The 27,520-nt window shown below is 51.2% G+C and overlaps 5 protein-coding genes across 5 annotated transcripts; 2 read left to right on the forward strand and 3 right to left on the reverse strand.

Moving 5' to 3' along the window:
• Positions 1 to 985: 985 nt before the first annotated feature.
• V2A60_006547 (casein kinase 2 regulatory subunit CKB1) lies at positions 986 to 2,071 on the reverse strand (the record flags this gene model as incomplete). Its single annotated transcript, XM_083257841.1, has 2 exons — positions 986 to 1,852; positions 1,913 to 2,071. 2 exons carry the CDS (start codon positions 2,069 to 2,071, stop codon positions 986 to 988), a joined length of 1,026 nt encoding a protein of 341 aa, XP_083113967.1.
• Positions 2,072 to 5,085: 3,014 nt separating this feature from the next.
• On the reverse strand, positions 5,086 to 5,367 carry V2A60_006548 (RanGTP-binding protein-domain-containing protein; the record flags this gene model as incomplete). Its single annotated transcript, XM_083257842.1, has 2 exons — positions 5,086 to 5,100; positions 5,188 to 5,367. The coding sequence occupies 2 exons, from the start codon at positions 5,365 to 5,367 to the stop codon at positions 5,086 to 5,088; spliced, it is 195 nt and encodes a 64-aa protein (XP_083113968.1).
• A 665-nt stretch (positions 5,368 to 6,032) lies between these two features.
• On the forward strand, positions 6,033 to 8,182 carry V2A60_006549 (translation termination factor GTPase eRF3; the record flags this gene model as incomplete). The annotated part of the gene is made up of 2 exons (XM_083257843.1): positions 6,033 to 6,384; positions 6,438 to 8,182. 2 exons carry the CDS (start codon positions 6,033 to 6,035, stop codon positions 8,180 to 8,182), a joined length of 2,097 nt encoding a protein of 698 aa, XP_083113969.1.
• Positions 8,183 to 16,461: 8,279 nt separating this feature from the next.
• V2A60_006550 (phosphoenolpyruvate carboxykinase PCK1) lies at positions 16,462 to 19,559 on the forward strand (the record flags this gene model as incomplete). The annotated part of the gene is made up of 7 exons (XM_083257844.1): positions 16,462 to 16,558; positions 16,660 to 16,708; positions 16,772 to 16,847; positions 16,921 to 16,962; positions 17,073 to 17,231; positions 17,986 to 18,310; positions 18,541 to 19,559. 7 exons carry the CDS (start codon positions 16,462 to 16,464, stop codon positions 19,557 to 19,559), a joined length of 1,767 nt encoding a protein of 588 aa, XP_083113970.1.
• Positions 19,560 to 20,633: 1,074 nt separating this feature from the next.
• On the reverse strand, positions 20,634 to 22,196 carry V2A60_006551 (uncharacterized protein; the record flags this gene model as incomplete). The annotated part of the gene is made up of 1 exon (XM_083257845.1): positions 20,634 to 22,196. The coding sequence occupies one exon, from the start codon at positions 22,194 to 22,196 to the stop codon at positions 20,634 to 20,636; it is 1,563 nt and encodes a 520-aa protein (XP_083113971.1).
• Between the last annotated feature and the right edge of the window lie 5,324 nt (positions 22,197 to 27,520).

Raw genomic sequence — 27,520 nt, forward strand, 5'->3', positions numbered from 1 at the left:
ACACAATTGGATTTTATAATTGCATCGCTCTGAAACCAACGTGGCTCGGCTAGCATACCAATAGGCACGATCTGAGCCGGCTACAAGTTATTATTACTTATTTTGCGGAGAGTAGTTCTTAACTTTGCGTACCATCACGTGTAATAGTCGATCAACCTATCCATTTTACTTGCTTCCGCTGTCGTTCACTCACGTAGGTCTAGGCTTCCGTCCGTAGCGAAAGACACCGATTAAACTTTGGCATGCAATCTCTGCGGGCTGGGGCCGCAGCTTCAAACATGGTAACAGAAAGAACAATAGCAGAAAACCCAATGAACGCCTCTGGCCCGCCAATGATCTAGCATACTCATAAACGCCGGCTAAAATACGATCAACGCGATTGACGGGAAGAATAAGCTATGACAAGTATAACCTCAGTAGGGGAGATTGTAGACAAGGATTGTAGACAAGGAACGGGAGAGAAGAGATACAGAAATGAGAATAAAAAATGTATGTTTCGAAGGTGTCTTGTTTTTCGAGTTAATGAGGGATTTCGCCCAGCCTTAAATGCTTCAGCAGGCTTGTCCCTACAGTTGTCCCTAGGAAGTGTCTGTCCCAACGCCCAGTCTATGCAAAGAAGCAATATTCCGCTCCTGTAATTTTTGTTTAGCTTGTTTCTAGTATTCACCACCCAGCGCAGTATACGCTTCCTCCGTCCGAGACTCCGAATCCCCCTTCAAGTAACGTGTACAAGCCGCGGTGGTCTCGTCTAAAATCGTCCGACTCCCACTGCATTGGCGACGAGCCTATCGACGCTCGCGAGCTAGGCTGCTAGCTAGCATCGTGTGTCATGCATCACGGCCAACCCCATATTGAATGATATTGGCTAATCGAGCCGGGATGTTGCCACGATCTTGCCACGATGTTGGCGCTCGAATTGCACACGGTAGTGATGTTTGTGGTTTCGAGCTTTGAGTTCAGGCGGCGTTGTGCTTCGTGCGCCATGCTACAGCTCGGATTCAGCGCCGTTTGTTGACATGGCCATCGGACTACCGTTCTGGTTCTGGTTTTGTCGCTGGCGGAGACGCGCGTTGCCTGGAGGCCGTCTGCGCACGATGGCACTGCTGGTGGCAGCGGCAGCATCGTCGTCCGAGTCTGGGTTCTGTTGCAGATACACCCGAGCCTCGTCCAGTTCGGATACATCGGCGGGTCGTTCTCTTAGCCAGCGCATGCGCGGGCCTGTGCGAGCACGCTCCGACACCTTGAAGCCATAGATTTTAGGCTCATATATACGACCGGGACCAAGACCAGGGGCAATATTCTTCGCGTACATGCCATTTACAATTCCCTCGCCCTCCGCAATGGGAATGCGAGTGTTGATGGAGGTTAGCGCTTCTGAGCCGCGTCGCGTGAGGTCATACTCCGGGAAGGTCATGAGGAAGAGAGCCCCAAAAGTGCGACCAAAGAATGCTCCATCGACAGTCTGAAACCGGCTGTTGGGAGGGACATAGACGTCCAGGCATGCAGGGCAGAAAAGCTTGACTGTATCCTCGCCTGGGATATCAGACAACCCGACAGGGAGCGTGCGCGACTGTTCGCAATGCGTACGGGGGCAGGAACCGAAGTGACCTAGTTCGTACTTTTCACTCATCTGTTGTATTCCGACCCGCGAGCAGATGAATCGCTGATGGATGAGACCGTACAGCAGCTCTGCAGAAGATTCAATGACGGTAAGATCGCTGGCCATTCTGGCATGATGCCTTCTCTCGTTGCCGAATCGGGAGCCATGCTCCATGGCCGATTCGTTGTCATAGTCCTCCTCATCTTCATCAAGATCTTCATCGTCTTCTTCGGGTTCTACATCGAGAATCATCTGAAGCTAAGTGTCAGTAGCTCGCGCCGAGGAGGTAGTGAAAGTGACGACGTCTCTTACCTCCAAAGCCTCCTTATACATATCAACCTGGGTCTGTAAGCCTGTCAAGTTGAAGTCATCTTCAATGAAATCCTCAGACACCTCCGCAAAATATTCGTGCCCGAGCAGGGAGCAGAAGCTCGTGATCCAAGACTCGGGCGCCGCTGATGATGTTGACATGGCACCGCTCGATAGATTTAAAAGTCGATTTTGAAAAACCTCGCGAGGCCTCGCGTCTGGCCAGGTCGGGCCTGAGAGGTAGTCGTAGCTCAAGGCTGTCTCAAAGTGCCCAGTGGTGGTTGGTGCACGCGTACAGGCTCCGCAGCGCACGTCGTCTCCCGCACGGCACAAGGGAGGTATCGGTACCGCAAAAACGCTATGTAACAGTATAGTCTCGTGCGCACCACAAAAGAGACAAAAGTGATTCCCCCACTGGGTTGGGGTACTGGGATAAGGCTGCTGAAGCTGCGTGATATGGCGTTTTGAGACCAGTGGTGGTGGGATGTTGCGGTGGGGAGGGGCGAAAGACACCGCGCAGCCCGTTGGTGGGTTGGCGGAAGCTGGGTTTACCCGGCTTCCGCGGAAGCCATCATACTGTCCAACTGAAGATCGCCTTCGCAAGTTTGAACCGCGGAAATAAGTACCCTCAATCCTTACAGCTATTTTTTTCGTGTTTTTGCATGTGTTTTAATGCACTGATCGGTAGGCTATGTCCTCCATATCTGTCTGCCGTTCGGCAATAAAGCAGTTTCACAGCAGCACGAGTCGCAGGCTCACTGTACTTCCCATACAAACAATACCTTGGAATGCTACAGGTGACAGCATCCAATCATTCAAGCACGGAGCCTATGCGAAAAAGACACCTGCCCTTTTTAGAAAGAATTATGGTTCTCCGACATTATCGATACCTGCCTTTAATAAATGGTTCCAAGGCCCTGTACAAGACTCTGCTGTAACCAGGGTAGGGTTGCCAGAGCAGCTTGATCAGTATCATCAGTTACCTTTCCCCTACGAGATATTGGGGACGTCGGAAGAACATCTGCAGGCCTTGCATGCATTTTGCGACTCATTAGTCGCAAGTCAGGACATGGAAGACCAAATAATAGCTGGTATCTTACACTCGACTGTGACGGAAGCTCCAGGCACCCGCTTCTTCCAGCTCTTCGCACCTTTGAAGCTGCTACACAGGGCGTTGGAGTTCAATCAACATAGAAAAGCTTCTGGTAGAAATACTGTTGAATTGTATATTGCGCAGTCGCTTCTTGCAGATCTTCCGGCAGGCCTACAGCAAGATTTGCCAACCCCTGCGTTGGTCTTGGAGACTGGCAAAGGTGACATTTATAGCTCATCAATCTGGCTGGGGACTGAACCTACATACACCCCACTTCATCGAGATCCCAATCCAAATTTGTTCTGTCAGCTCTACAAGCAGAAGATTATTAGGCTTCTCCCGCCGCAACTAGGAGAACAGCTGTATCTACAAGTTCAAGTACAGCTTCGCATGCAAGGGAGTAGCCGCATCAGAGGTCTAGAGATGATGGGGGGAGACGAGCGCGAAGTTCTTCATGGAGCAGTTTGGCAGCCTGAAAAGGCTATTGAGGAGATGTGTGAAGTAGAACTTGATGCTGGAGACGCGCTTTTCATACCCGAAGGCTGGTGGCACTCTGTGAAAAGCAAGGGAATCTCCGGAGGCTTGAATGGATCTGTTAATTGGTGGTTTCGCTGAAACTGCTTACTGTGTATATAGAATCATCGAATAGCGCTGACTATCACGGTTGTCTTTTTCTACGACACTGAAAATGCCTTTTGCCACGCGCCCGCGAAGATAGCTGCCAGGCGACATAATACAATCAATGGCCAGGCCTATTCGGGCTAAGCCACTGTTCTATAAATCATTTGGCTGCAGTGTTCCGCCCAAGAAGCATGTAAGGATATGGTCGGGTACCGAGAGATGAGACTTCTGCTGTGTTTCTTGCAAGATGGCCAGCCTGATGACGAGCTCAAGGAGGGACAATGACGTAGTGACCATGCCGGAAAGGTTGTTGGGTACGCTTCGGTGGGTGCTGGCAGTCGCGCATTGGGGTTCTGACCTGTGCTCACTGTCATCTTGAAGGGTAAGCGAGCTTAATTGGCTCACAGCATCGTTTGTTGCGGCCTCACAACTGCTGCTTTGTTCATGTTCGTTACAACCCTCTTGTGTGGACCAGGCTTCGCTTCGGTCGGATTGGCTGTCGTCGCATTCATCTGCCGTATACATTTCGAGAGCAATCCACTCTGGATCAAGATATGACGGAAATCGAGAGCTATGTGTTGAAGGGATAAAAGGCTCGCTATCTTGACTGCTGAGTGTTGCACCTTTGCATTCGTTAAAGATTTGGCAGTCCACGCGGTGCTGCGTCTCGTCCTCCGCTGTATCGAGTTTTGATTCATTAAATATCTTGATGGCATTTAACTCCCTTTTGAGCAACAATATTGGTGTGCTACATGCTTCTGGGTCGTCTTTGATGTTGAGAATAGCCGCAGAATTGGTGTAGAGAAGTCTGGTGATTTCAGTGATTGGTATTAGATCTGATCCGCAGCCTTCCATAGAGCTGTCTGAAAGATTGTGCAGCCTCCCGTCATCTAAGTTTTCCTGGATCTCGAGATAATACGAGTATACTGAAGAACTTTCTAGCCCATTGTGTTGCGATCGACTTCGCGGGCAAGGTGCGCGATGGAGTCTCAGACGTGCCTTATGCAAGACTTCTTGCCAAGTGGGCTTGCTAGTGTTTTCAAGATTCCAATATTGATGGGTATTGTTGGAAGAAGAGTTTTCTGGCCGTTGAAATGAATAGCCTTTGAAGATCATATATACTGATACGGTGAAGTCTGGCCCGACTTGGATTCGTGTTCGCGGGTTGGCTGTGAACTGGCTGTCGGCAATCATTAGAAAAGCGCTGGCTTGAAGCATTCGCGAAGGTGAAACAGAATCAGGCAAGTTCGTTGACAAACTTTCTCCAGATGCGGAAATTGCCAGTTGGAGAAGTGGTATGCTTTCATCTATACGATCGATGAGAGCTCTAATGTCTGCGATCAAATGGCGGATTGCGGCTTGGCTGGTTTGACCAGAAGTTAAGGAGGCAATTTTGTCGCCAAGCAAAGTCATTTCTTTTTGAATTTTTGTCGTAAGCACTAGGGCCGATTCCAGAGCGCTGTTACCACGTCCTGATCTGAGTTCGATCAAGTTAATTGCTGGCGTGATAATCTAAATGATGTCAAAGGTCAGGTACGGCTCGTACCGTGAAACTGTCACATACCTGAGTTTTACCTTCTAGTTCATCTTGGAGAGCTCTGAGTTCAGCGGAAAGCTGTTCATCGTTCACAGTCGTAAGAAGCTGCGAATATTGTTTCAGCGCATATGACGAGGTGAAGACGATGGCCGATCTGACAACGAGCTTCATGGCCTGCATGCCGACCAGCGTGAGAAATTGTTCCATGGCGCATATTGTTCTTCATATGAAGTTTCACAGTGGACTCTCAAGTCATAGCATTCATTTGTATGTTGTCAGAGGCTAGTATGTCATTGCCCAAGGCATTCACTTCGGCCCAGGCGCAAACGAGTGACGAGGTCAGCGTACAGTGCGAGAACCCGAGGTTACCCCTCCGCCACCAGTCCCATGCAATACTGCATACAAAGAGTCTGCGCTGTATCAAGGGGGGATCAAGAGGGTTACTGTACTTTTGCAGTAGTTAAATATGATATTTGGCGCGCAATTACCAAAAATATGAAGTCATCTATCGGCGTTATCAGCACACACGTCGCTAAACATGGAGTGCCAATAGTGCGCACTTCACTGTACTGCCCCTCCATATCCCCGCGACAGTCTCATGGTGGGGCTCGAATTTTCACCACGCAACCTCTTCTGCCCAGGCATAAACAGCAGTCAGGCTTCAACACTGACTCACTCTGCTTCGAGGGCTCAGATCTCTTGAGCGAATACAATAGTTGTTTAAGGCTCATATCTGTGGCAAACGCAACGACTTCTGTCGACCCGGCCGAATTTGTCGACGTATCAATATTGAGCGGTGCTTGTCAATTTTTCTCCCCATTACACGTCTCAATCACATATACGGATCGCTCTTTCGCAGCTTCGACGCAAACATGTCGAACCTCAACTCTTGGGAAGATGACCCGTCGGCTCAGGACGAGAACCTCTCGCGTCAGGCCCAGCAGCAGCTCAACATGAATGCGCCCAACCAGCAACAGCAGGGTGGATTCCGCCCCGGCATTGCTTCTTTCCAGCCGGGAGCCACGTCTTTCCAACCAGGCGCTCAGTCTTTTACTCCCGGACAGCAATATGGTGGAGGATACAATCAGCAATACCAGCAGCAGCAGTACTATCAGCAAGGATACTATCCACAGTACGGCCAGGGCCAAGGAGGACAGCAATTCAACCAGTATAACCAGCAAGGTTATGGCGGCAACTTTAGCCAAGGATATAACCAAGGACAAGGTTCGTTTTGTTATGCAAAGTCCGAGCCTTTCTGTGACTCACTCGCGATACAGGATACCCCCAATACGGTCAGCAGCAGGCGCAGCAGCCCAAGCCTCAAGCCTCCAAAGCTCCTGCTGCCCAAGGAGCCCCCACGGCATCTAGCGCCAGCAAACCTGTTGTCACCAAGCAGGGAGCTCCCAAGGTTCTCAGCATCGGCGGTGATTCTGCCGCGAAACCCAAAGTCGCCAAGGTGCTCTCTATCGGTGGCTCGCCCGCCGAAAAGACAGAGACGAAGGCAGATGCTAAGCCAGAGCCTACCGACAAACCCGAAGCCGGACAAAAGACAACGGCTGCCAAGGCCATCGAAAAGACTGGCGAAAAGACTACCACCTCCAGCGGGCGGACCTCGCCCACTCCTTCGTCTGGTCGCTCTAGCCCATCTGGGGGTGAGAAGAAGACTCAGCGCGATGCGGACGCCGTTGCGAAGGAACAGGCTGCCGATGTTGACGATGATACGCTCAAGGAAATTTATGGCAAGGAGCACGTTAACGTCATTTTCATTGGACACGTTGATGCTGGTAAATCTACTCTCGGTGGTTCAATTCTCTACGCCACGGGCATGGTTGACGAGCGAACCATGGATAAGTACAAGAAGGAGGCCAAGGATCTTGGTCGCGAAACCTGGTATCTGTCATGGGTCATGGATTTGACCAAGGAAGAGCGTTCGAAGGGCAAGACTGTCGAAGTTGGTCGCGGCTTCTTCGAGACAGAGAAGCGCAGATACAGTATTCTCGACGCCCCTGGCCACAAGACTTATGTACCCAACATGATTGGTGGTGCTTCTCAGGCTGATGTCGGTATTCTGGTCATTTCGGCCAGAAAGGGTGAATACGAAACTGGTTTCGAGCGTGGCGGCCAGACCCGCGAGCACGCTATGTTGGCCAAAACGCAGGGTGTCAATAAGCTCATTGTCGTTATCAACAAGATGGATGACCCTACTGTCGAGTGGTCACATGAACGCTATCTGGAATGCACAACGAAGCTGGCCCAGTTTCTTAAGGGAACAGGCTACAACCTGAAGAATGATGTCTTCTTTATGCCCGTGGCTGCTCAGACTAGCCAAAACATCAAGGACCGTCTACCCAAAGGCAAAGCTCCCTGGTATGATGGACCGTCGCTGCTCGAGTACCTCGACAGCATGACTGCCCTGGAGCGTAAAATCAACGCCCCTTTTATGATGCCCGTCAATGCCAAGTACAAGGATCTGGGAACCATGATTGACGGCAAGATCGAGGCCGGTGTTATCAAGAAGGGCATGAACCTCGTGATGATGCCTCGCAAGCAGAATGTCGAACTATCAGCACTCTTCGGGGAGCAGGAAGAGGAAGTTCCTGTGCTGCAGTGCGGTGACCAAGTTCGCCTGCGTCTCAAGGGTATTGAAGAGGAAGAAATTCTCCCCGGCTTTGTGTTGTGCTCGCCAAAGCGCCTTGTGCACTGCGTCTCTGAGTTTGAGGCGCAAATCAGAATCCTGGATCTCAAAAGCATCTTGACATCTGGTTTCAACTGCGTTCTGCACGTGCACTCGGCCATTGAGGAAGTCACGTTTTCAGCGCTATTGCACAAGCTACAGAAGGGGACAAACCGCAAGAGCAAGTTACCTCCTACACACGCAAAGAAGGGCGACAGCATCATTGCTCGTATGCAGGTTATTGGTGGTGCTGGTGCTGTCTGCGTTGAGAGATTTGAGGACTATGCCCAGATGGGTCGTTTCACACTCCGTGACCAGGTCAGTAATTACAAGTGCGATACGCTGTAGGACGTACGAAAATGCTAACTTGTGTGTGTGTGTGTGTATGCAGGGACAAACCATTGCCATTGGCAAGATTACGAAGCTGATCCTTGATGAGTAAACGCATTGTAGAAACGGCCAATCTGCATGAATATATGGGGCACGAATAGGACGGCTACACAAGAAGGAGGAGGGACCCAAAAGAGAGGCATTCAGCATCGCGTTGGGGAATGACGCTGCCAGGCTCAGCGAGATGGACGATTCAGGAGCTTCATAGGTGGCTGGTAGTCAAGATTTTTTTCAAAATAGATGATGCAATGACGATTAGCCGAAATTCCATGCCGGACGAGTGAAGCGGTGTGTAGCAGGGAGCGTCTCCGTCGAAGCATCAAGCCGGAGGGGTGAGGTCGGAAGCGGAGCAAGTGGCCGGAGCCGGGTTGCGGAATGCGGAAGAATGCCAGACCAGGACAAACATGTATACCGAAGCTCGGGTTAAACAGGCTTGTGGAACCCACAATGATGGCCAGTGCGTGCTTTTCTGTAGGGTTAAAAGAGAAGGGGGGGGGGAAGAGAAGAGGAAAAAAAAAAGTCTGTCTCGAGCGGTACGGCAATGTGGTATTCGGTACAAGATGGGACAGAAGTGGGTGGGGCCGGGCTCACGATGACTTCAATGACGAAATAACGGCGACGAAAATCACATCAAACGTGCATGACGGACCCGAAACTACAATGGCCAAGGCCACAGACTAGGATAGTGAAGATGGGAATAAACAAGACAAGGGAGGGAGGGGTGCGCGTTCCCGCCGTCACGGTTCGGGAGGATGCGGGTGAGATGTACACGACCATTAAAAACGTAATGGGCGACTCGAGAGCATGGAAAGTGCAGCGAGGACGAAAATGAACCGGAGGCAGGCAAAGAATCGAGCGGCGGTGGGAGAAGCTTCTGCTGCTGCCGTGAACCGAGACGGTGAACCAGCCAGCAGCGCTTTGCAAGAAGACCCAGAACGGAGTGGGGGACGGTGGGACTGGGGGGAGTGTGTCATGCGCCGACTAATCCGTAAAAGAGGCTCTGCCAGAACTCCAATTCTACTTATCCCACTTGGCCAAAAGTTTTGGGTGGGTTTTGGCTCAAATGTACTGGGGAGTAACTGGTGGCAATCCCGCGCTTTGGCAAAAGGGGGGGTGTGATTTGTGGTGGTGAAAGCGCCATTGGGAGTGCTGCGATGCAACGCGGCGCGGTCAACCGGGAGGGATAGGAAAGGTTGACGCAGTTGTTGGTGGTTCTTTAAAGTAGGTTCTGGCATGTGCAAGTGGTCGGAGCGGCAGTGTCGGCAAGGAAGATATGGATGGCCGATCCGGGCAGTGCAACAGAGCGGTATGTGCGAGAAACAGATAAGGAAATGTTTTTGGCAGATAGGAGCAGATAGGGATGTCCAGCAGAGCGAGCCTACATGTCATGTACGATTACAGATACTGGTATGTACAGTACAGGTGAGCCTGAAGGCAGCACGCCACTGCCACATGGTAGGCTCGGATCGGGACGGAGAGGAACGATCTTGTTAGGCAGCTTGTGAGGGGAGGGGAGGGAGGGGTGTGTGTGCGTGTACTATTATGTGTGCTTGTGTGGACGGGACGAGTTGGGATCGTCGGTACTCCGTACAGAGCTGGGCGATAACGAGGAGCATGTCGATGAAACGGAACAGAGACGAGACAGATAACGGAACGGTGGCAGCAGGGTGGATGGTTAGAAACGGTGTCGGGTGTAGCTGTCGGCGAGATAACGGTGGATGGGTACATGTAGGCATGCGCTTTGTAGATAGATTGTGTATGTATGCCTGGAGGCCTGGCGTCGATACGGGTGCAAGATGTGGTGTGGAAGAGAGATTAAGTGTGTAGATAAGGGGCGGCTTGTTGGTGTTGGTGTTCTGGGGCTGATGGAGAGATAAGTAGTGAGGGGAGGGGAGGAGGAGATGGAGGAGCCGGGTTGACACGAAAAAAAAAAGCTGGGGATGATGGCAGCCTCAGTCACAAGGCAACTTTGCTGGCAAGTTATTTCCTTTTATGGTAGTTGCATTCAAGATGAGCGCCACGGGAGTTGCCTCGGGTTCCTTTGATCAAAGGGCATTGCTGATGTTGGTGAAAGGGGCACAGAGAGAGTGAGAGAGTGAGAGAGAGAAAGGTTGGGCACTGAGATGAAAACACAAACAAATTGATCATGGACAACTTCTCCCTGCCTTCCTGCCTTGCCGTATTCAAGCGAGACGCAGGGTAGGTTGCGGTTGGGTAGGTGTGCATGCCAAAGAAAAAGTGGCGGGCTATTTGTAGTAGCTGCCCGAGAGACTTGCGAAATAGTTTTACCGATGAGGGAAAAGAACCGGATAAAACCCAATGAAAAAAAAAATGAGGGAACGGGCGAACAAGGGAAAAAAAACAGAAAGCAGTCTTGGATGTTGTGTGAACCAGTTATTGGAGGGGGTTACGGCAGCCCGTGTAAGTGGTTGAGGAGGGAGGTCTACGTTTGTTGTTTGTTGCAACCAAAAGTAACATAAGTAGCCTTGAGAGGGAAAGATGGTCAGGTATCGCGCAAATAGAAAATTTGAACAACGCACAAGGGGTGGCCGGTGTGGTATCGCGTTATTGGCGGGGGGAGGGCAACGGGTGGGATGTTGTGTGAATGCGAATGTGAGTGTGAGTGTGAGGATATGTGACTGTCGTTGTTTTTGGGTGCGACGGAGCTGGGAACTTGAACGTCTTGGCATTTTTACCCTTAAGGGCAGGACACTGTTCAGCCAGCTGCTTGTATGGCAATTGTGTATATATATATATTATTGGGATTGAAAATGTATGAATGAATCATAATGGACCAGCCAATGAAAAACGATACAAGCCGCGCTTTGGTTGGCACATGTCGAAAAAAAAAAATAGAGCCAAGCTTGGATATGCCTGCATTGAGAATGAAAACAACGGGCTTTGGCTTTGGCCTTGGCTGAATGCTGAATGCTGAATGCTGATAGCTGAATGTCGAATGCTGAATACTACCGAGTACGTGGCAAAGCCCGGTTAAAGGAAAATACCAGACCCCTCCACTCTCTTTCAATACCTGCTCCCCAGGGTTTCAATGTTTTTCTTCTTTCTTGTATCAGAAACCCCCGTTTTGCTGCTCAATTTCAATATTCTCGCTTATGATAGGCGGTGACTTTTAGATTTATTATATGCACATTGATTCAAGTGCTGCACGCCCGCGGGCAAAGTCGGAGCCTCCTGAGTGGAAGGATGGGGCTGAATTGAGCAACAGACGCGCGCGAGTGGCAGCAGGTTCGCCCACCGCCCCTGTTCTCTTTTACAGCCGGACTTGTTCCGTGAGCCATGTACTGATAGTATCATTGTATATATACTCAGTATATATATATTATTATTATTATTATTATCCTTTTTTTGCACAATATTCTTTTTCCCTTTCTTACCCAGTGACTGTCCGGCATAGACGAGCCGAGACCTTTTTGTTTCTTTCCGCCAGTCTACATAACGATCCCCTTGTCTCACTCGCGGGGTGAGAGGGGGGGGGGGGGGGGGGGGGTAAAGAGTATGAGCGCCCTTGCAGCAGAGACACAGTACGTGGGCACAGTCGACAGCCAAAAACAGGCTGGCACAGTAAGACCAAGAAGGAACAAGAAGAGGGAAAAAAAGGTTACCAAGGCTGAGCCGGCGCAAGCCGCAGTTACGCCGTGGCCAACGTGGTTTTTTCTTCTTCTTCTCTCTTTTGTTGTAAATCTTGGCCTTGCAGTAGCCGTCAATCCCACCGACGCCACATACACAGACTATCAATTGTCCCAGGAGTTTAATCAATTTCATTTAAAAAAAAAAAAAGGTTAGGAGGCGGCGGCGGCGGCCATACCTTCTCTAGTTTCCCTTCGTAAAAAGTCGGAACGGTGGCGATCAATTGAGCCGCAGCGCTGTCTGGCTGTCTGGCTGTGTGTGTGGACAGACCAGGGGGCGTGTACAGGCGGGGCCGGGTTTCTTGGCTTTTGCGGGGAGCGCCAGTGGACATTTTCTAGTGGCCCACAGGGCGGAGAGAAGGGGGGGGGGGGGGGGGACCCAAAGGCAAAGGCAGGCGGCCTGGCAGGTACAGCATGCATGCGACAGCCAGCCCCAGCTGGGACAGCTCAACGGGTGCTGATGTGTGGCCATGTATTGCTGATGTATGGCCATGTATATGGTTGTATCAATGTCCATGTTGTTTTGTTGTCATCTTTTACCCATTATACCATGCCTGTTGAAAGTTTTTGGCCCAAGCTGTCGGCACTCCTCCCCTGTTCTGTCCATCTATTTAGGTACGTACCCGTAGCAACTATGGCAAAACCGCCCGCAAAATTCTCGTTTTTCAAGACTCTTGCAATGCCAGGTCAAGTTTGTACTTCTTCTACCTATAGGCATGGACAACAAAGGGAAGAAAAAAAGAAGAGCATAAACCACAATTCGCATCGTATCTTGTGTCACTCGTACAGGTACAATCACGAATTAAAAAAAAAAATTGTACGAGGCTCCGAGAATAGAAAGCAACCACCACCACCAGCTTCAGCGGTGGCTTAGACCCCACGACGGCCTCCCCTTATGAGCGGAGCAAGCGCCACTTGGGCACCGGCCGGTTTGGCCCCCCGCTCCCCCAGTCGGACGTCTTTTTTCTTCTTTTTTACTTTTTTCAGTGTGGACAGTCAGGTGGTCGGTTGATTTTTTTTTTTTTGATTTTTTTTTTACAAGTCGAGTTGTGCGGTACCATTTTCTTTCCTTTTCCTTTTTTTTTTTGCTAGATTTGGCAATGCTCTTCTGCTTCTTCCTCTTCTTCTTCTTCTCCAGTGTCGTGGTGGTGGCGCAACGTTGAATATACGTACCTACAGATACTAGATGCGTATATGCATGCATGTCCTTTCTGCTCTACACCCTTTTTTGGCATAGTAGTTGATGTATAATTTTCATCATTTCGATGTACACATGCACGTAACACGTTGCACCTCTTTTTTTTTTTTTTTTTTTTTTTTTTTCCCAGTCCTCGGCCATGCTCATTTGATCATTCTCCTTCCCGTACGTACCTTGCCGTGGGTAGCGTATATTTGCGCCCATCGGGTCGAAATTGGGCGCTCCATGTACGGAGTACTGGATGTACCCTACCGGTACTTTATTATTACTGGTAGTTTGCCGGTCATGATTTAGCTATTAGCAGTCTACTGCAATAATAGCTGCAAACCGCGGTATCGCCACATGGGCAGCAAGGATTTCCGGGGAAATTCTGACCAACCAATGGCAGGGACTTGCATGCCAGCTGGCCTGCAATCTCCTACTCTTTTTCTTCATGTATCATTTTCTGCCACTTTTCTTCTTCTTCATTTTATTGCCAGTGTCTCGTCTTGTTGCCATGCTGTGCCACTATGCTTGCCGTCGCTCGGTGGGACCGCCCGCTCCCCGGAAACGCCCCCCTCCCCAAGCTCGGGTCGGCGCCGTCATCTGACGAAAAGAGCAATTCCAGACCCGGGTCTGGGCATGAAATGGTTTTCGTCGTCAACCTTTTCGCCCATGCACTTTTTTTTTGCCCCCCTCGTGATGATTTGACGGGGATTATCTGAAACTAATGGCGTTTGCCGTATTACAGATGTTGGTTCTTGTTGATTTCCTTTGTCCTTTTGCCTTTTTTTACTTTTCTCCGTATACACCCTCCTCTCCCGTCAAATTGCCCAAGCCTCGCTTGTTCGACCGGTCTCCGATTCGGAGTCGAACTGTGACTCCCTTTTTTTTTTTTTTTTTTGGCTCGCTTCATCATTCGAGGCATGTCGGTTTTGACGTTGCACACACTAGTGAAGCCCACGCTTGGCACAGGGCACCAAGCTGTACTTGCAGCGCATGGTGCGGCGGCAATAGGAACACCTCGTGGCCCGTCGTGACGGTGTAACTGCTGGGCAAGGGTTGCTTCCATTCAATTGGAAAAAAAAAAGAGAAAAAGAAAAAAGAAAACCCTTGTCCCATCCTCAGTGTGATATTCATAGAACAACCGGATCCGTCCGCTTCTAGATCAAGTGTAGTGGTGTTGCTGGTTTCCGTCTAGTTGCCATTTCCCCGCGTCCGGGCCGGGATGGGGGCCTCCGATGAACAATGAGATGTGCCATCTCACCTGCTCTTGTTGCCCGTTGCAATGCCCATGGGCCTTTACTGATACCATACTTGCTTGGTTCACAACCAGCGCTAGCACTGTCGTCCAGCGTTTCGCCAGCACAATGATGGCCTCATGACGCCGACATTTTTGCCCCCTCACTCCGAGTCCGTAGGCCCGGGACAACGGTCAGCCTAGAATACGCTAGCATGCCCCCGGGGGTTCAACCTGTTTTGTTGGGGAAAAGGAGACTGGCAATGGCTTCCAGATCGCCTCTTTCCGGCCTACCGGGACCAAGGCCGTCGCCGCCCTCGAGCTGGCTTACTACATGTCTCGTAGAATCCCGGGACAGGTCGTCTCGACGCTGCCATGCAGACAATACAGAATCGTCTGATCGTCTTGTCTAGGTCTATAAATAAGAAGAGATGTTAATCTGTACAACTCGGATTCTTTTCGACTTTGATTCAAAGCACACTGCCAACCATCAAACTCATTTCCAACCCGCCATTTCTTTTACTTGTCCTTGAACGGCAGTCTATCCATTGCCGCCACTACCTCGCAGTGGTATTGATCTCTCGTACCAACTACATCGAGGCTTTGCGAATCCCACAGCCTATAAGTTGCCGTACTATCACTAGCTGTGGCAGCTCGCTACCCGCTTTATCCCATCCCACCACCTCTACCACCACCACCACCAGCCACTGCAGCGATCGATCGAGACAACCTCGACTTGGTCCTCCCGCCAGAGCAACTATACTATACTCAGAACACTTTTTGCCATCTGGTCCATCAGCCGACGTCCTGGTGTTACTGCGTTACTGCCGTATTTGGTTGTTACTGCCCAATAAAAAAACCAGCTGCCAAACGCCACGCCAGCTCGACACTGCCTGTCTGCGCTGCAACGACCTGCGCATCCTTGTTCTTTTCTAACGACACGCCGACCGCCTCGTGTCCTTTGTCAGATACGGAAGCAAAAAAATAAATAAATAAAAAGAAAGAAGGAAGGAAATCATCAACAAAAACTATATTCGAATACTCAAACTCATCAACGAGCCTCAGCACAACTACACTTGGAGAGGTACCGTCTGGTTGCTCTCCGTTCCGGAATAATATCGTGCCCCGGCGAGTTCTTTGGTCGCACAGCCCTGTCCATCACCCGTTCTTCTTCTGCCCACTGGGACTATTTTATTATTATCATTATTTTTCCCTTTGGTGCCCGCCACCGCCGAGAGGATCCAAGCAAGCCACTCCATTTTTTTTTTTAATTTTTGCCCCATTCCACTAAAAGAAAAGCGAGTTGGGCCTTTTACACGACTTTTGGACCGCCCGCGTTTCGCCGCAAAAAGCATCACGTTGCTGCTTTCAGCGACTCTTTTAACCGCCTCGCAATTTTATTTCATTGCTGGTTTGGACACTGTTGGATTCCCAGCACGTTTCCGTCTACGCTGCAAACTTGAAATTCTCTAAAAAGGACGTTTGTCAGACGCTGCAGGCTGCTTCGTTTTTTTCCTCTTCTTAAAACAAGCACCAATTGCCCCTTTGCCCATCTTTGTCCCGGTTTCTTCCACACCCTTGCCGGCTTCTTTTTTTTTTTAAAATCAAGCACACGCCCTCGCCCTTTTACGCAATACAAACCTTCGAGTGGCACTAGCTACTCAAGCCATAGCCGCAACACGCATACACGCACACAAACACACACACACACGCCCCCTTCACATCAGGCCGGTCATCCCCCAGCCAAATCTCCCGGCCGATTCCACTCTGTGGAGCTCTTTCGACTTCGTTCCTCGTCGTCCTCGAATACGTCCCGGAACCACCTCTTCTCCCCCCCCCTCCCTGCCTCCCTCCCTCTCTCTCTCTCTCTCTCCCTCTCCCCTCGACGACTCACACACGTACACATCCACGTACCTGTACCTGCTCCGTACCGTTTCAACCTGATCGCTACGCATTTTCTTGCTGCACACGCCCCCCTTCCCACCCTTGCACCTGTGGCCCCAATCACTTCTCTTCCATTATCCACTCCCCACCCCCCGCTGTGTTGCCCCGGCTCGAGAAGCGTTCCAGGCAGCTGAAGATCCAAGCAAGTCTTCCGTCACGACAAGAGAAACTGCCAGAGAGAAAAAAAAAAGCCTTGTGGAGGCCCGTTCCCGAAAGTACTTTAATAGCCATGGACCCCGTTCTCAGAGCAGCTTCTCCTTATCCTGATCCTACAGTCAAAGGCCCTAGATCTGTTCTTCAAGCTCGCCGTCCGGATTTGCGCAGGAGTATGTCGTCTCTTCTCACCTTCTCATCGGCACTTACACATCGACTGTGTGCCCTGTGTGTGCCTCTTGCCTCCTACCAGCCGCTAACAAAGCCCGTCCAGTGATTTCCAACAGTGTTAACAAGACTTCCCTCCACCCCGGTGGTGTTCAGTATGTCTAGTCACTCTCCCGGCCGCCCTGCATATGAGTTGGTCGTCACTAACATGAAATCAGGCCTCACCGCGAGCACACCGACCTTGAGGAGGAGCTCCACGAAACTGCTCACATTGACTATGACCACGTCGCTATTGTAAGTCGCCAACAGAAACAGATTGCCTAACCGTCATGGCAAGCTTCAATCGCTGACCATGCCACCCGCGCAGATTCACAACCCCTCCGTTGCCGCTCTCTACGAAGATGCTCTGGTACGTAGCACAACAGTGCGATGCCGGCGCTGCTTGCCGACTTGACGCAGCGTCGGCGCATCGTGTTTCAATCGTTGTGCTACGCATGCAATACTGACAGGTGACCCAAGGTTTATGAGACTGGCTCCGCCATCACCGACTCCGGTGCTCTGACTGCCTACTCTGGCGCCAAGACTGGTCGCTCTCCCCTTGACAAGCGAATTGTCCAGGAGGACTCCTCAAAAGACGACATCTGGTGGGGACCCGTCAACAAGCCCATGACTCCTGAGGTAGGTTTTTTATCCTCTGAATTTTCTGGACCTCATTTCCCACTCCCTTCCACTGTCGAGCCTACTGTCTGGCGCGGCACGCGACACACTAGGGCGGGCGCAGTGCATGCAGCCTAACTGCTGCAAGCCAACGCGGGCTCGTTGGCTGCAACCTGCGGCGCATTGCGCTCATTCGCCCTTGTTGCACCTCGAGAGACTGGACAAGCAGCCGCATTTCTAACCCGTGCGCGGCCGTTCCCGGTCCGTCGCGGTGTTGAATGCTTCAATGCCCTATTTTTCGACTCTCTCAAACCAGGGCCTGCATGGGGCCGGCTATGATGCAACCCCGCATCATGCAATGCATGTGATGGCCTGGATTCTCCCCCCCTTGCTTTGCGCTTGTCCAGCTGCAGTAACCCCTCGGCTCTGCCTATTTATTTTCTGGGTTGACGTCTCGAGCTGTTCCGCTCTCGTCACTGCCCCGCAGAACCGAACTAGCCGAGTATAAGCGGAGCACGGCGTGTCCTCGTGGCCGCTGCGCTTCCGACCTGTCCCGGCTACTCGCTCGCATGACCCACCTATCTGGACCAATGACCAAGCGCTCATTATTCAAGTTCGTGGTCGCCCGAATCGGGCAGTACGACTGCCTCAATCGTGAGCCAGTGGCCTCGACTACCCAAGATTGCGCTTGCCTTATTTTTTTTTTCACTACTTTTGCTACCACTACCACTACCGCTGCATCACAACCACCGCCAGCTGCTTACAATATGTACAGGTCTGGAAGATTAACCGCGAACGTGCCGTCGACTACCTCAACACCCGCAACCGCATCTACGTCGTTGACGGTTATGCCGGCTGGGACGAGAAGTACCGCATCAAGGTCCGCGTCATCTGCGCTCGTGCTTACCATGCGCTCTTCATGCGCAACATGTTGATTCGCCCTCCTCGTGAGGAGCTCGAGGGCTTCCACCCCGACTACACAATCTACAACGCTGGTACTTTCCCTGCCAACCGTTACACTGAGGGCATGACCTCTGCCACCTCGGTCGCCATCAACTTCGCCGCTAAGGAGATGGTTATCCTCGGTACTGAGTACGCCGGTAAGACTCCCTAACTCCTCCCTTACTTGTAGATGTGTCCTTCCTCAGTATTGCCCCTTCACTTCTTCCTCACGAGTCCTCATCTTGCATGGACGCTTTGTCCGCATGGAGGGAAAGGGCCCTGTTACAATATCTATCAGAAGTCATTGAAATACCCCAGCGATCTCACTGCCCGTAAAAAGACGGCCTCACATCTGGAACATGTGGACAACGATACTAATGCAATATAGGCGAAATGAAAAAGGGTGTCTTCACCGTCCTCTTCTACGAAATGCCCATCAAGCACAACGTCCTCACCCTGCACTCCTCCGCCAACGAGGGTAAGAGCGGCGACGTTACCCTCTTCTTCGGCCTCTCTGGTACCGGCAAGACTACGCTGTCTGCTGACCCCAACCGTGCCCTGATCGGTGACGACGAGCACTGCTGGAGTGACAACGGTGTCTTCAATATTGAGGGTGGCTGCTACGCCAAGTGCATCGGCCTCTCTGCCGAGAAGGAGCCTGATATCTATGGCGCTATCCGCTACGGCTCCGTCCTCGAGAACGTCGTTTTCGATCCTAGCACTCGTGCCGTCGACTACGACGACAACACCCTCACCGAGAACACCCGCTGCGCCTACCCCATCGAGTACATCTCCAACGCCAAGATCCCTTGCCTATCCAACAATATGCCCACCAACATTATCCTCCTGACCTGCGATGCTCGCGGTGTCCTGCCTCCCATCTCCAAGCTCGACCGCAACCAGACCATGTTCCACTTCATTTCTGGCTACACCTCCAAGATGGCCGGTACTGAGGATGGTGTCACAGAGCCCCAGGCTACCTTCTCCTCGTGTTTCGCCCAGCCCTTCCTGGCCCTGCACCCCATGCGCTACGCCAAGATGTTGGCTGACCGTATTGAGGCCAACAACGCCAACGCCTGGCTGCTCAACACTGGTTGGGTTGGTGCCGGTTTCTCTCAGGGTGGCAAGCGTTGCCCCCTCAAGTACACTCGTGCCATCCTCGACGCCATCCACAGCGGCGAGCTCGCCAACGTCCAGTACGAGAACTACGATGTCTTCAACCTGCAGGTCCCCACCTCCTGCCCCAACGTCCCCGACGACATGCTCAACCCCAAGAAGGCTTGGACCGCTGGTGCCGACAGCTTCGAGGCCGAGGTCAAGAAGCTTGGTGGCCTCTTCAACGAAAACTTCAAGAAGTACGAGAGCGAGGCCACCCCCGAGGTCATCAAGGCCGGCCCTGCCGTCTAAATGGCGGCAAGTCGTGTCTTTGTGTGTTTTCGCGCACCACTCTGCATAGGCCGTGACGGCTAGAACAACAGAACAGATTCGATGAGGCCTTGAAGATGTTATAATTTTTTTCCTTTGTTGAACCATTTCCTATGAATTGTTTGGAAAAGGATGGGAACTCTGGCGTTTTTTTTTTCATTTACACCATTAGTGCAAGATAGAATGGCTACTGCCATGAATACATTTTACATGACGACTTTGACGCTTTGCCGTGTATGTGTATGTTCATGCTGTGGTACTTTTACGCTCGCTGATTCAAGGTGACTAACTCGTCAAGCGGCATCCCTCACGGAAAGATGTAGAGGTTGGTGAGCTTGGCGCCACATTCTGGCATAACCATGGTTGCTGGCCATGTGATCACCCGGAGCGAGCTAGTCTCATGCAGTCATCATCTTATTTTGGCGACACACGGATACAACAAAATGAGTTGGCTCGGGGTAAGCGAAGCCAGCAAGTGACCCAAAGAAAAAACGGTCGGTGATGCCAACGGGAGTAAACCACCTTGGTTGAGCAGTAGATCAAGGTTTCTCACGGCCAAGAGGATGAATGTGACAGCTTCAAACCAAGAAAACCGAGTTGAACCGAACAAAAGGCTACTTTGCGTGACTTTGGCTTTGCGTTTTGATTTTTGTTGAATTCTTTCTTCTAGCCTCGCTTGCTTGTCTGTTGTTATTTTGATCGAGAAACGGTCCAATTGAGATCATAGAGCAAGGTACGTATATGGTACGATATATATGTCTATACTTGTCCGACGTGCACAAACACGAGTACCCTTCTAGTCTGTCATTTCCAACCTGAACAGTACAAAATTATAGAGCGCATTTGCAGAAAAAGAGCTTTCTTAGATCGCTCCGGGATTAATAACTCCCCACAAAACAGAATATAAATACAGAAGGGAAATATGCTGTGACACACATAAATGAGTGCTCGTGAATCGGCTATTTTCTAGGCCAAAGGAGTGATAGGCTTGTCCTTCCTCAGAGGACGATGATTGTACGTGTTGTACCGCACGGCACAATCGCGAGCATGCCATGTTTAGTATGTATAGACAAAGTGAGGATTCTCCTTGTCCGTCATGTTGGCCCACACCTCGGGAGACTTGTAGGCCTCTTCATTCTGCTTGGTCTTGTCGGCACGGCGGCGGTTCATCCAAGCGTAGTATACAAAGAGGAGGAATGTGATGAATGCGCAGCCAGCTTGCGTGCCCATGACGGCAAGCTTGGCAGGGCGGAAGTCGGGGGCGTCGCGAGCTTGGAAAGTCTGGGGTCCGATGATGTTACCGAGGGAGAAGGACCCGGCGATGACAGCGCAGGCGAAAGCGCGCTTTGTGGCACCGGCGACGTTGACAACGGTCCAGTTGTAGAAAACGGCCAACGGGGCGACGACAGCATTGACCAAGTAGATGCCAGCAAGGATGCCAGAGCGGTTGGTGGTAGGCAAGAACGACATGAGCGCACCGCCAATAATAGCCGGAACGATGCAGACAATGATCCAAGCCCAGCGGTGAGAGCCGTGACGGATCCCGAAGCCGACTAGGAGAGTGAAGAAGATGCTGACAACACCAGATGGCATATTCATAAGTGCAGACTGCTTGGGCGTGTACTTGAGGTTACGAATCAGAGTAGCAGAGTAGGTAGTGATGACACCGCTAGAGACTGATAGCAAGACGACGGCAAAGAGCAAAAGCCAGATCTGTGGGTCAATAAGAGCTTCGAGAATTTCCTTGAAGCGAAACTTCTTGGAAGAGATGCCAGTTTGGTTGACGGAAACGTGCTTGAGAAGCGCGAGCTTCTCCACGTTGGAGAGCCAGCCGGCCTGCATGGGGGTATCGGGCAGAAAGAAGATGACGCAGAGTCCAATGGCAATGGTGATGCAGCCGAGGGCCACAAACATGGTTCGCCATCCAGAGAGAGTGGCGCCGGTGGTGATGTGCTGGAAGCCGTAGGAGATTGCGCCGCCGAGGATCTGGCCAAGACCGAGACCCAGGTACCAGAAGGAGAAGCGCGGAGCTTGTTCAGACTTGGTGTACCATTGACTGCTGATGAGCATCAGAGAGGGACCAATGGTGGCCTCAAAGATTCCAAGGAAAACGCGAGAGACGAGCAGAGTCTGGGCGTTGTGGGCAGCAGCACCGCAGGCGGTGGCGACACCCCAGAGGGTGACATTGATGCCGAGCCACTTGGCGCAAGGAATGACTTGAAGCAAGTAAATGTTGGGGATCTCGAAGCAGAGTAGCCCGACAAAGAGGTAGGTGGCGATATTGGAGAAGTCGTTGCCTGTGAACTTGAGATCTTTGGGCATGCCCATGACGGCGGCGTAGTTGTAGATGACCTTGTCGAGAAATTGGAGCGTGTAGCAGCAGAACATGAGAGGGACGATGCGCCAATCGACTTTGCGGCGGAGCGAAGACAGATTGACGCTGTTGACCTCGTTCTCGTCGACAGGACCAACGCTTCGGAGAAATTTCCAAGCTGTGTCAATGTCGGAGCCTACAGACTGGGGTCGCGCGACGATATCAGTCTTGTCCGAGCCGCCGGAGGATGAGTTGGCGCGAACGGTGGCGGCGCCGACCTTTTCGGGGTCGGAGACGGCAGACATGGTGTCGGCGCGGATGATCAGTTTGGTTCGGGGGAGAAATCAGATGAGAAAAGAGCAAAGCAGATGAAATGGGGGAGAGGGTATCAAAAACAAATGTTTAAAAACGATCGATGCGGGGCGAAGCAAATGTCTCGGAAGAGTAATTGGGTTGCTGGCCAGCTGGTGCCCCTGTGTACAGTATCAGGAAGCGAAGAGAGGGGCGGGTATAAGTTGATTGAGGCGGCAAAGTCTTTGCAAGACGCAAAGGTCTCTCTGTCTCTCTCTTTGCTGCAACCAATCAAGCTGTGATTGGAATATGTTGTAGGGAAGAAAAGGACAACCGAGTCGAGGAGGGCACCATGTGGTATTGTTAAAGGCGAAACGTCTGCCACGGCGTGGGCACGAGGGCTTTTTCTGGGCGAGACGTCTGATGTGGTTTGTCCCTCCCGCCCTCGTCTTGGGGACTGATTGTCGGATGGGGCCTGTCGATAGGCGGCGGCGTCCAAGCGACCAAAGAGAAAAAAAAAAGCAGCCCCCCCCCCGGTGTTGTGGAACTCGTCGTAGAAAGAAGCTAACCAAGACTTTGCTAGCCGGGAGGGTGGTGGGTGGCAGCAGGGATTTTAGCTCGACTTTATTATTTCGCTATGCATGCTAGGAGCTAGGGTCGAGGGGCGATTGAAGCCATGCGAAGGGCGGAGGAGCAAGAGGGTCGCCGCGGATCAGGAAAAGAAACGGTTCCAGCAAGCAGTGGATGGAGGAGTAAAAGGAGGGGCGGATGAGAATATGGAAAGATGCATCATGCAGATGCCATGGATGAAGAATTGGAGCGGTCTTGATGTAAGTATTCCATACTCGGCAGTCAAGCCCGTTTGCCGAGATTGTCCTGGGTACCTGCATTTAGTTGATGCCTGAGGTTGGCAAACAGTTCAGACACGCAGGATGACCATGCATCTCGAGCTATTCCTACGTGCTCTGTACTGAGTACGGACAGGTTTTCTGTAATCCATACATGCCTACGGATACTGAGGACACCACTCACAATACCGACTACTTAGTCAACATGTCATTTTTGGTTAGTCTTGGCACTCGTCAACTCTACTTGGCTCAGCTCCCTACTGGTAAATACTGCCAAGATACTTACTTGCCAGCTCAATCCCCGTCCTTAGCTTGCCCCCCCCCCCTCACTGTCGTGGACGGACCTCCACCACCACGCGAACGGACCTCTCTGCTTTCTTTTCTTTGCATCCAACACTCACCAAAGAAAGTGTGCTATAATCTATGTACCTCTATTTCCTGACGCGCTCTACTGATCAGGCTGGTCGCTGTCTTGCGCGCTCGCTACCTCTTTCTCCTTCTTCTTCTTCTTCTTCTTCTTTCTAGTCAAACAGCAGTCCCAAACGCACGCAGCGCAAAGGCTAGTGCGGTCCCCGGCCCAACATTCAACCCTTGTCTACAACCGCACTCTCCTCTGCCAAGTACGGATAGTCATACCAGTGATATGAATCGTCTCTCCACGGTCCATCTGGGGCGAGACAGTTTGTCATGCGCTCTCGCTGTTGTGGGCCGAGCCGCCGATACGATGCGCGTCGACCCAAAAAGCCAACCCTCGCTGGCCATGGTCCGCCTTTGCCCACCACACCTCCACTACACTGTTTCGCCTTGTACTAGTTGACTAGCATACTGGGTAAAATACTTGTATACTCAGTACCAGTACGGGCTCAATGTTCATTAGTTACTTATGATATGTCGCCCTTTTGGCTTTCTACCCAGCCCTCGAACCCTTACCGCGCCTACTTCGATAATCGGAAGGTGCGTGGCACGAGTAAGTTTGATATCCATAAAGATATACCTACTCAGTACTCCGTACGGATACCAGTACGGGTCTTCGGTGTCCTCGCCAATCCGCGTGTAAGAATCACGCGAAAGCGAAAACCATTGTGACCAAGCCCAGACAGGGCAAAGAATGATTACTAGCCCCCTTTATGGTTACCACAAGTCACCATGTCCCAATGCAGGTCACACCCGCAAAGAAATAACCCTCTCTGATGAACTACCAGTATACGGAAGCCTAAATAGTCTCACATCTCATGCCGCAATCAGTTTTACGCTTATATGATAGTAGATGTAGAGCGTGCCCTACGGAATGGCCTTTTCCGTGCTCAGCGCAACTGTTCACTGGCAGGCTGCATCTTTGTCAACACCAGCTGGCTATATCGCGTCGGACACCCTACAAACCAGGCCTCGACACATCCTCCGCAGCTTAAATCTAACTTTTTGGAGGCACCGGCTAGATACCTTGACATATCGACGCCAGAAACGGTCTCGAAATGGTTCACGTTTTCGGCGTCGCGTCATCCCCTCACCTATGCTGTAAAGTAATACTCAGTACCACGGGTAACATGAATAGGACCCGCGCGTCCAATATCGATGGATGCCGCTTACGATGCGGGTAGTCAATTTCAAGCGCATAACACTGTATTTCACCAGTCGTAAGTAGAACCCCCCTCCCAGCCATATTTGCCTGCCATCGTACCGAGACCTACTCAGTATTAGTATCATGCTCGAGAGCTCCTGGCGAGAAACCCATTTCGAGATGACACGGACTGGATACATCCATTTTGTTCGGTCAACGCGCTTCATTTGAACAGGGAACAGTAGGCGAAGAAATCGATACTTCATCAACTGCGCCCCAGCTCAGTGAAGACATACGCAAGTTCTGCTTCTAGAATCATATCGAGTATACTGGTAAGCTGGCCAACTCAATTCACATGTAAACTGATCAAGGGTATGTATATCTTGGCTGACATGCCCGCATTTACACCTCCCAGGGTAATGGTGTCCTCGTGTTTTGATCCTGGTGGCTCAACAAGTTTGAGCAACTGGTCTGTATCACGGTGCTTGCAAAGAGTCATCTTGAGCTGCATGATGCCCTCCTCAACTAGTCATGGTAATGTGCCAGGGACCAACATTTTGGTCGAGGTGACACTGCTCGGTTTTCCTCCTTCGCCACGCAGTACTAATGCGCCGTCCTCCGATCAGGCAGTCAGGTTGTCTCGGCAGAACGGCGAACTAGGCCAAGACTTTCTGTGACAAGAACCCCGCTAGTAAAGCTAGCGGGTGGTCGTCCCGCCATTGCACCGCCGCCGCCGCCGCCGCCGCTAATCATGGCCTCTCCACAACCCCTCCAGATGAAGAAGGAGATACGTCCGTCGAATTTGAATTATCCATTGGGAGGTTTCCAGCATTGGCTCAACAGGGGTTTCTTGTTCGCCACGATACTTGGTGCCTTGTGTGCCCACCCGTACAGGATGCGCCGGCTGTCGAGGGTCTGTGTGAGCCTGTCTCCATTACTCAATCGCTGTTCGTCAACGTTGTCCGCGAGAGAAGACTCACTGGGCGCACTCAGCGCAGTCTGTTTTATGCAAAGCAGGCTGAGGACGCCGAATGCGTACTCATCAGCTGTGATTCAAGCAGATTTGGGTCAGGACTCCGATCCGGTGTGTTGCACTGTATATAATCGGCATGCAGGCCGGCCGTCTTGGGTTACGCCGTATGTAACGCAACAGTGGCGTTGAACGCTCTGTCTTTGAAAGAAAGATATCTGCCAACGCATTTCGACTCTCGAGGCTGGAGAGTTGCTCCAGTACCACGGACATGTTCTGGTAATGGGTCACTGGAATGCAGCCGATAGGGTCATGATGGATAGCATCCTTATTAGGGCCCGACTTCAACGTCTGTGTCGTACTTCGGACGACTCCTTTCCTTGGGACTATTGCCTACGCTAAATTCGCGGATGCATCAGCAAATCTCCCCGAGCCGGGTACGGCGATGGCCACCAAGAAGGGACGGCGCAAAGACTTGGCCCAAACACCGGAGATGCTGAATCTTGACCATCGCTCAAACTCCACGTGGTCTTTGCGTTTTTTGCTAGAGCAGTCCTTTGAGCATCCATCTCAAACCTATGTAAGAGCCTCTCGCAGCCTCTCGGACCAGGCTCCAGGTGGATGCGAGAAAGGGTAACGATCAAATGCTACCTCTCCACCACATGGTTGCTGCGCCGTACCTTCTGTCAGCAACTTTGCTCCATGGTCAAGGCTAGACTCGATAAGACCAGGAAATTAGTTCCAAATTGAGCTTATGCGATAACTAATGCAGGTTAAAGGGGATCAGTGAAATTCCGCAATTCTGATTCGTGCAACCGTACTGGTAAGAATTACGGATACCGATGGACGATGTGGTCACTAACCCCTACCCTTCACAAGGTGAAGAACGGATGGCGTAGCCTATGATAAGCAGGTACGCACATGCTGTCGCGCGAGGACTTGCCCTGTCCCTGACAAAGTTGCAACGGCCAAAGGGGGGAGGTTCGTGTTGCTTCTCTCTGCTGTTGGCATGTACTGATAGCACTGCAGGATCATTCGACCCCGTTTTCTGCGGTCCAAGTGGCTCACGCCCCCCTGTAGTATGGAGTACTGGTAAGGCAAAGGACAAGGGGCCTTGTTTTCACAAGGGGGTTTGCTTTTCTTTTCTGCGCCGGCTGCAGGTGAGCTAGCTCTCTTTAGTTTGAACTAGGCGAAGCATCCCGGATTTTCCAGAAAGGCAGCTAGTACCTGGCCAATGCCGACCGGTCTTTCTTTCTTTCTTTCTTTCTTTCTTTCTTTTTTTTTTTTTTTTTTTTGCATTGAACATCCTTATCACCGAGTTTGCCCGGTGGCACGTTGTCGTCCATTGAAGAAGTCGATGCGGCAAGCAGTTTGGGGGAGAAAAAGCGGTTACTGATACCCGGCGAAAGAGAGGGGGAGAAGAGAGGCAACAAGTCATCAGTGCATCGGCTCACTCTGAGACGAAATCTAGCCATTATACACATGGATCTTCCAGATATACAGCTGGGACTATCACCCTCCTGGTAACCAGCCAGCGTCAGCCATCCGCTTCCAGGCCACACCTATCTCCAGGCTGCCTTTCTTGATATAGCAAAGCTGAAGTGGGACTAAAAGTTATCCTTATACAATAATGAGTATGAATAGAAAGGATTCTATAGTGCGATACATACTAAAAACTACTATAAACTGTTTCTTAATTTTTATAAAGGATATCAAAGAGAATCAAGATATATTTGAAGCTCGAAAATTTATCTACTGAAGTGATAAATAGTCCTAGCACATTGACGTTTTTTTGTTCATTAAAGTACTCCGTAGGCCTAGAGAAACTGTTTGCATGGTGTGTTTTAGTAGGAAAATATAGCCTAGCAATGGCGTGGCCCAGAAGTAGGTGGCCGACGTTACAAACTACCTAGATTTGCCTGCAACACCAAATAAGTTTATGGAGCGACGCACCAAATTTCC

The sequence above is a fragment of the Cordyceps javanica genome, chromosome 4, assembly GCF_051103115.1.
Source record: "Cordyceps javanica chromosome 4, complete sequence".
Lineage (NCBI taxonomy): Eukaryota > Fungi > Ascomycota > Sordariomycetes > Hypocreales > Cordycipitaceae > Cordyceps > Cordyceps javanica.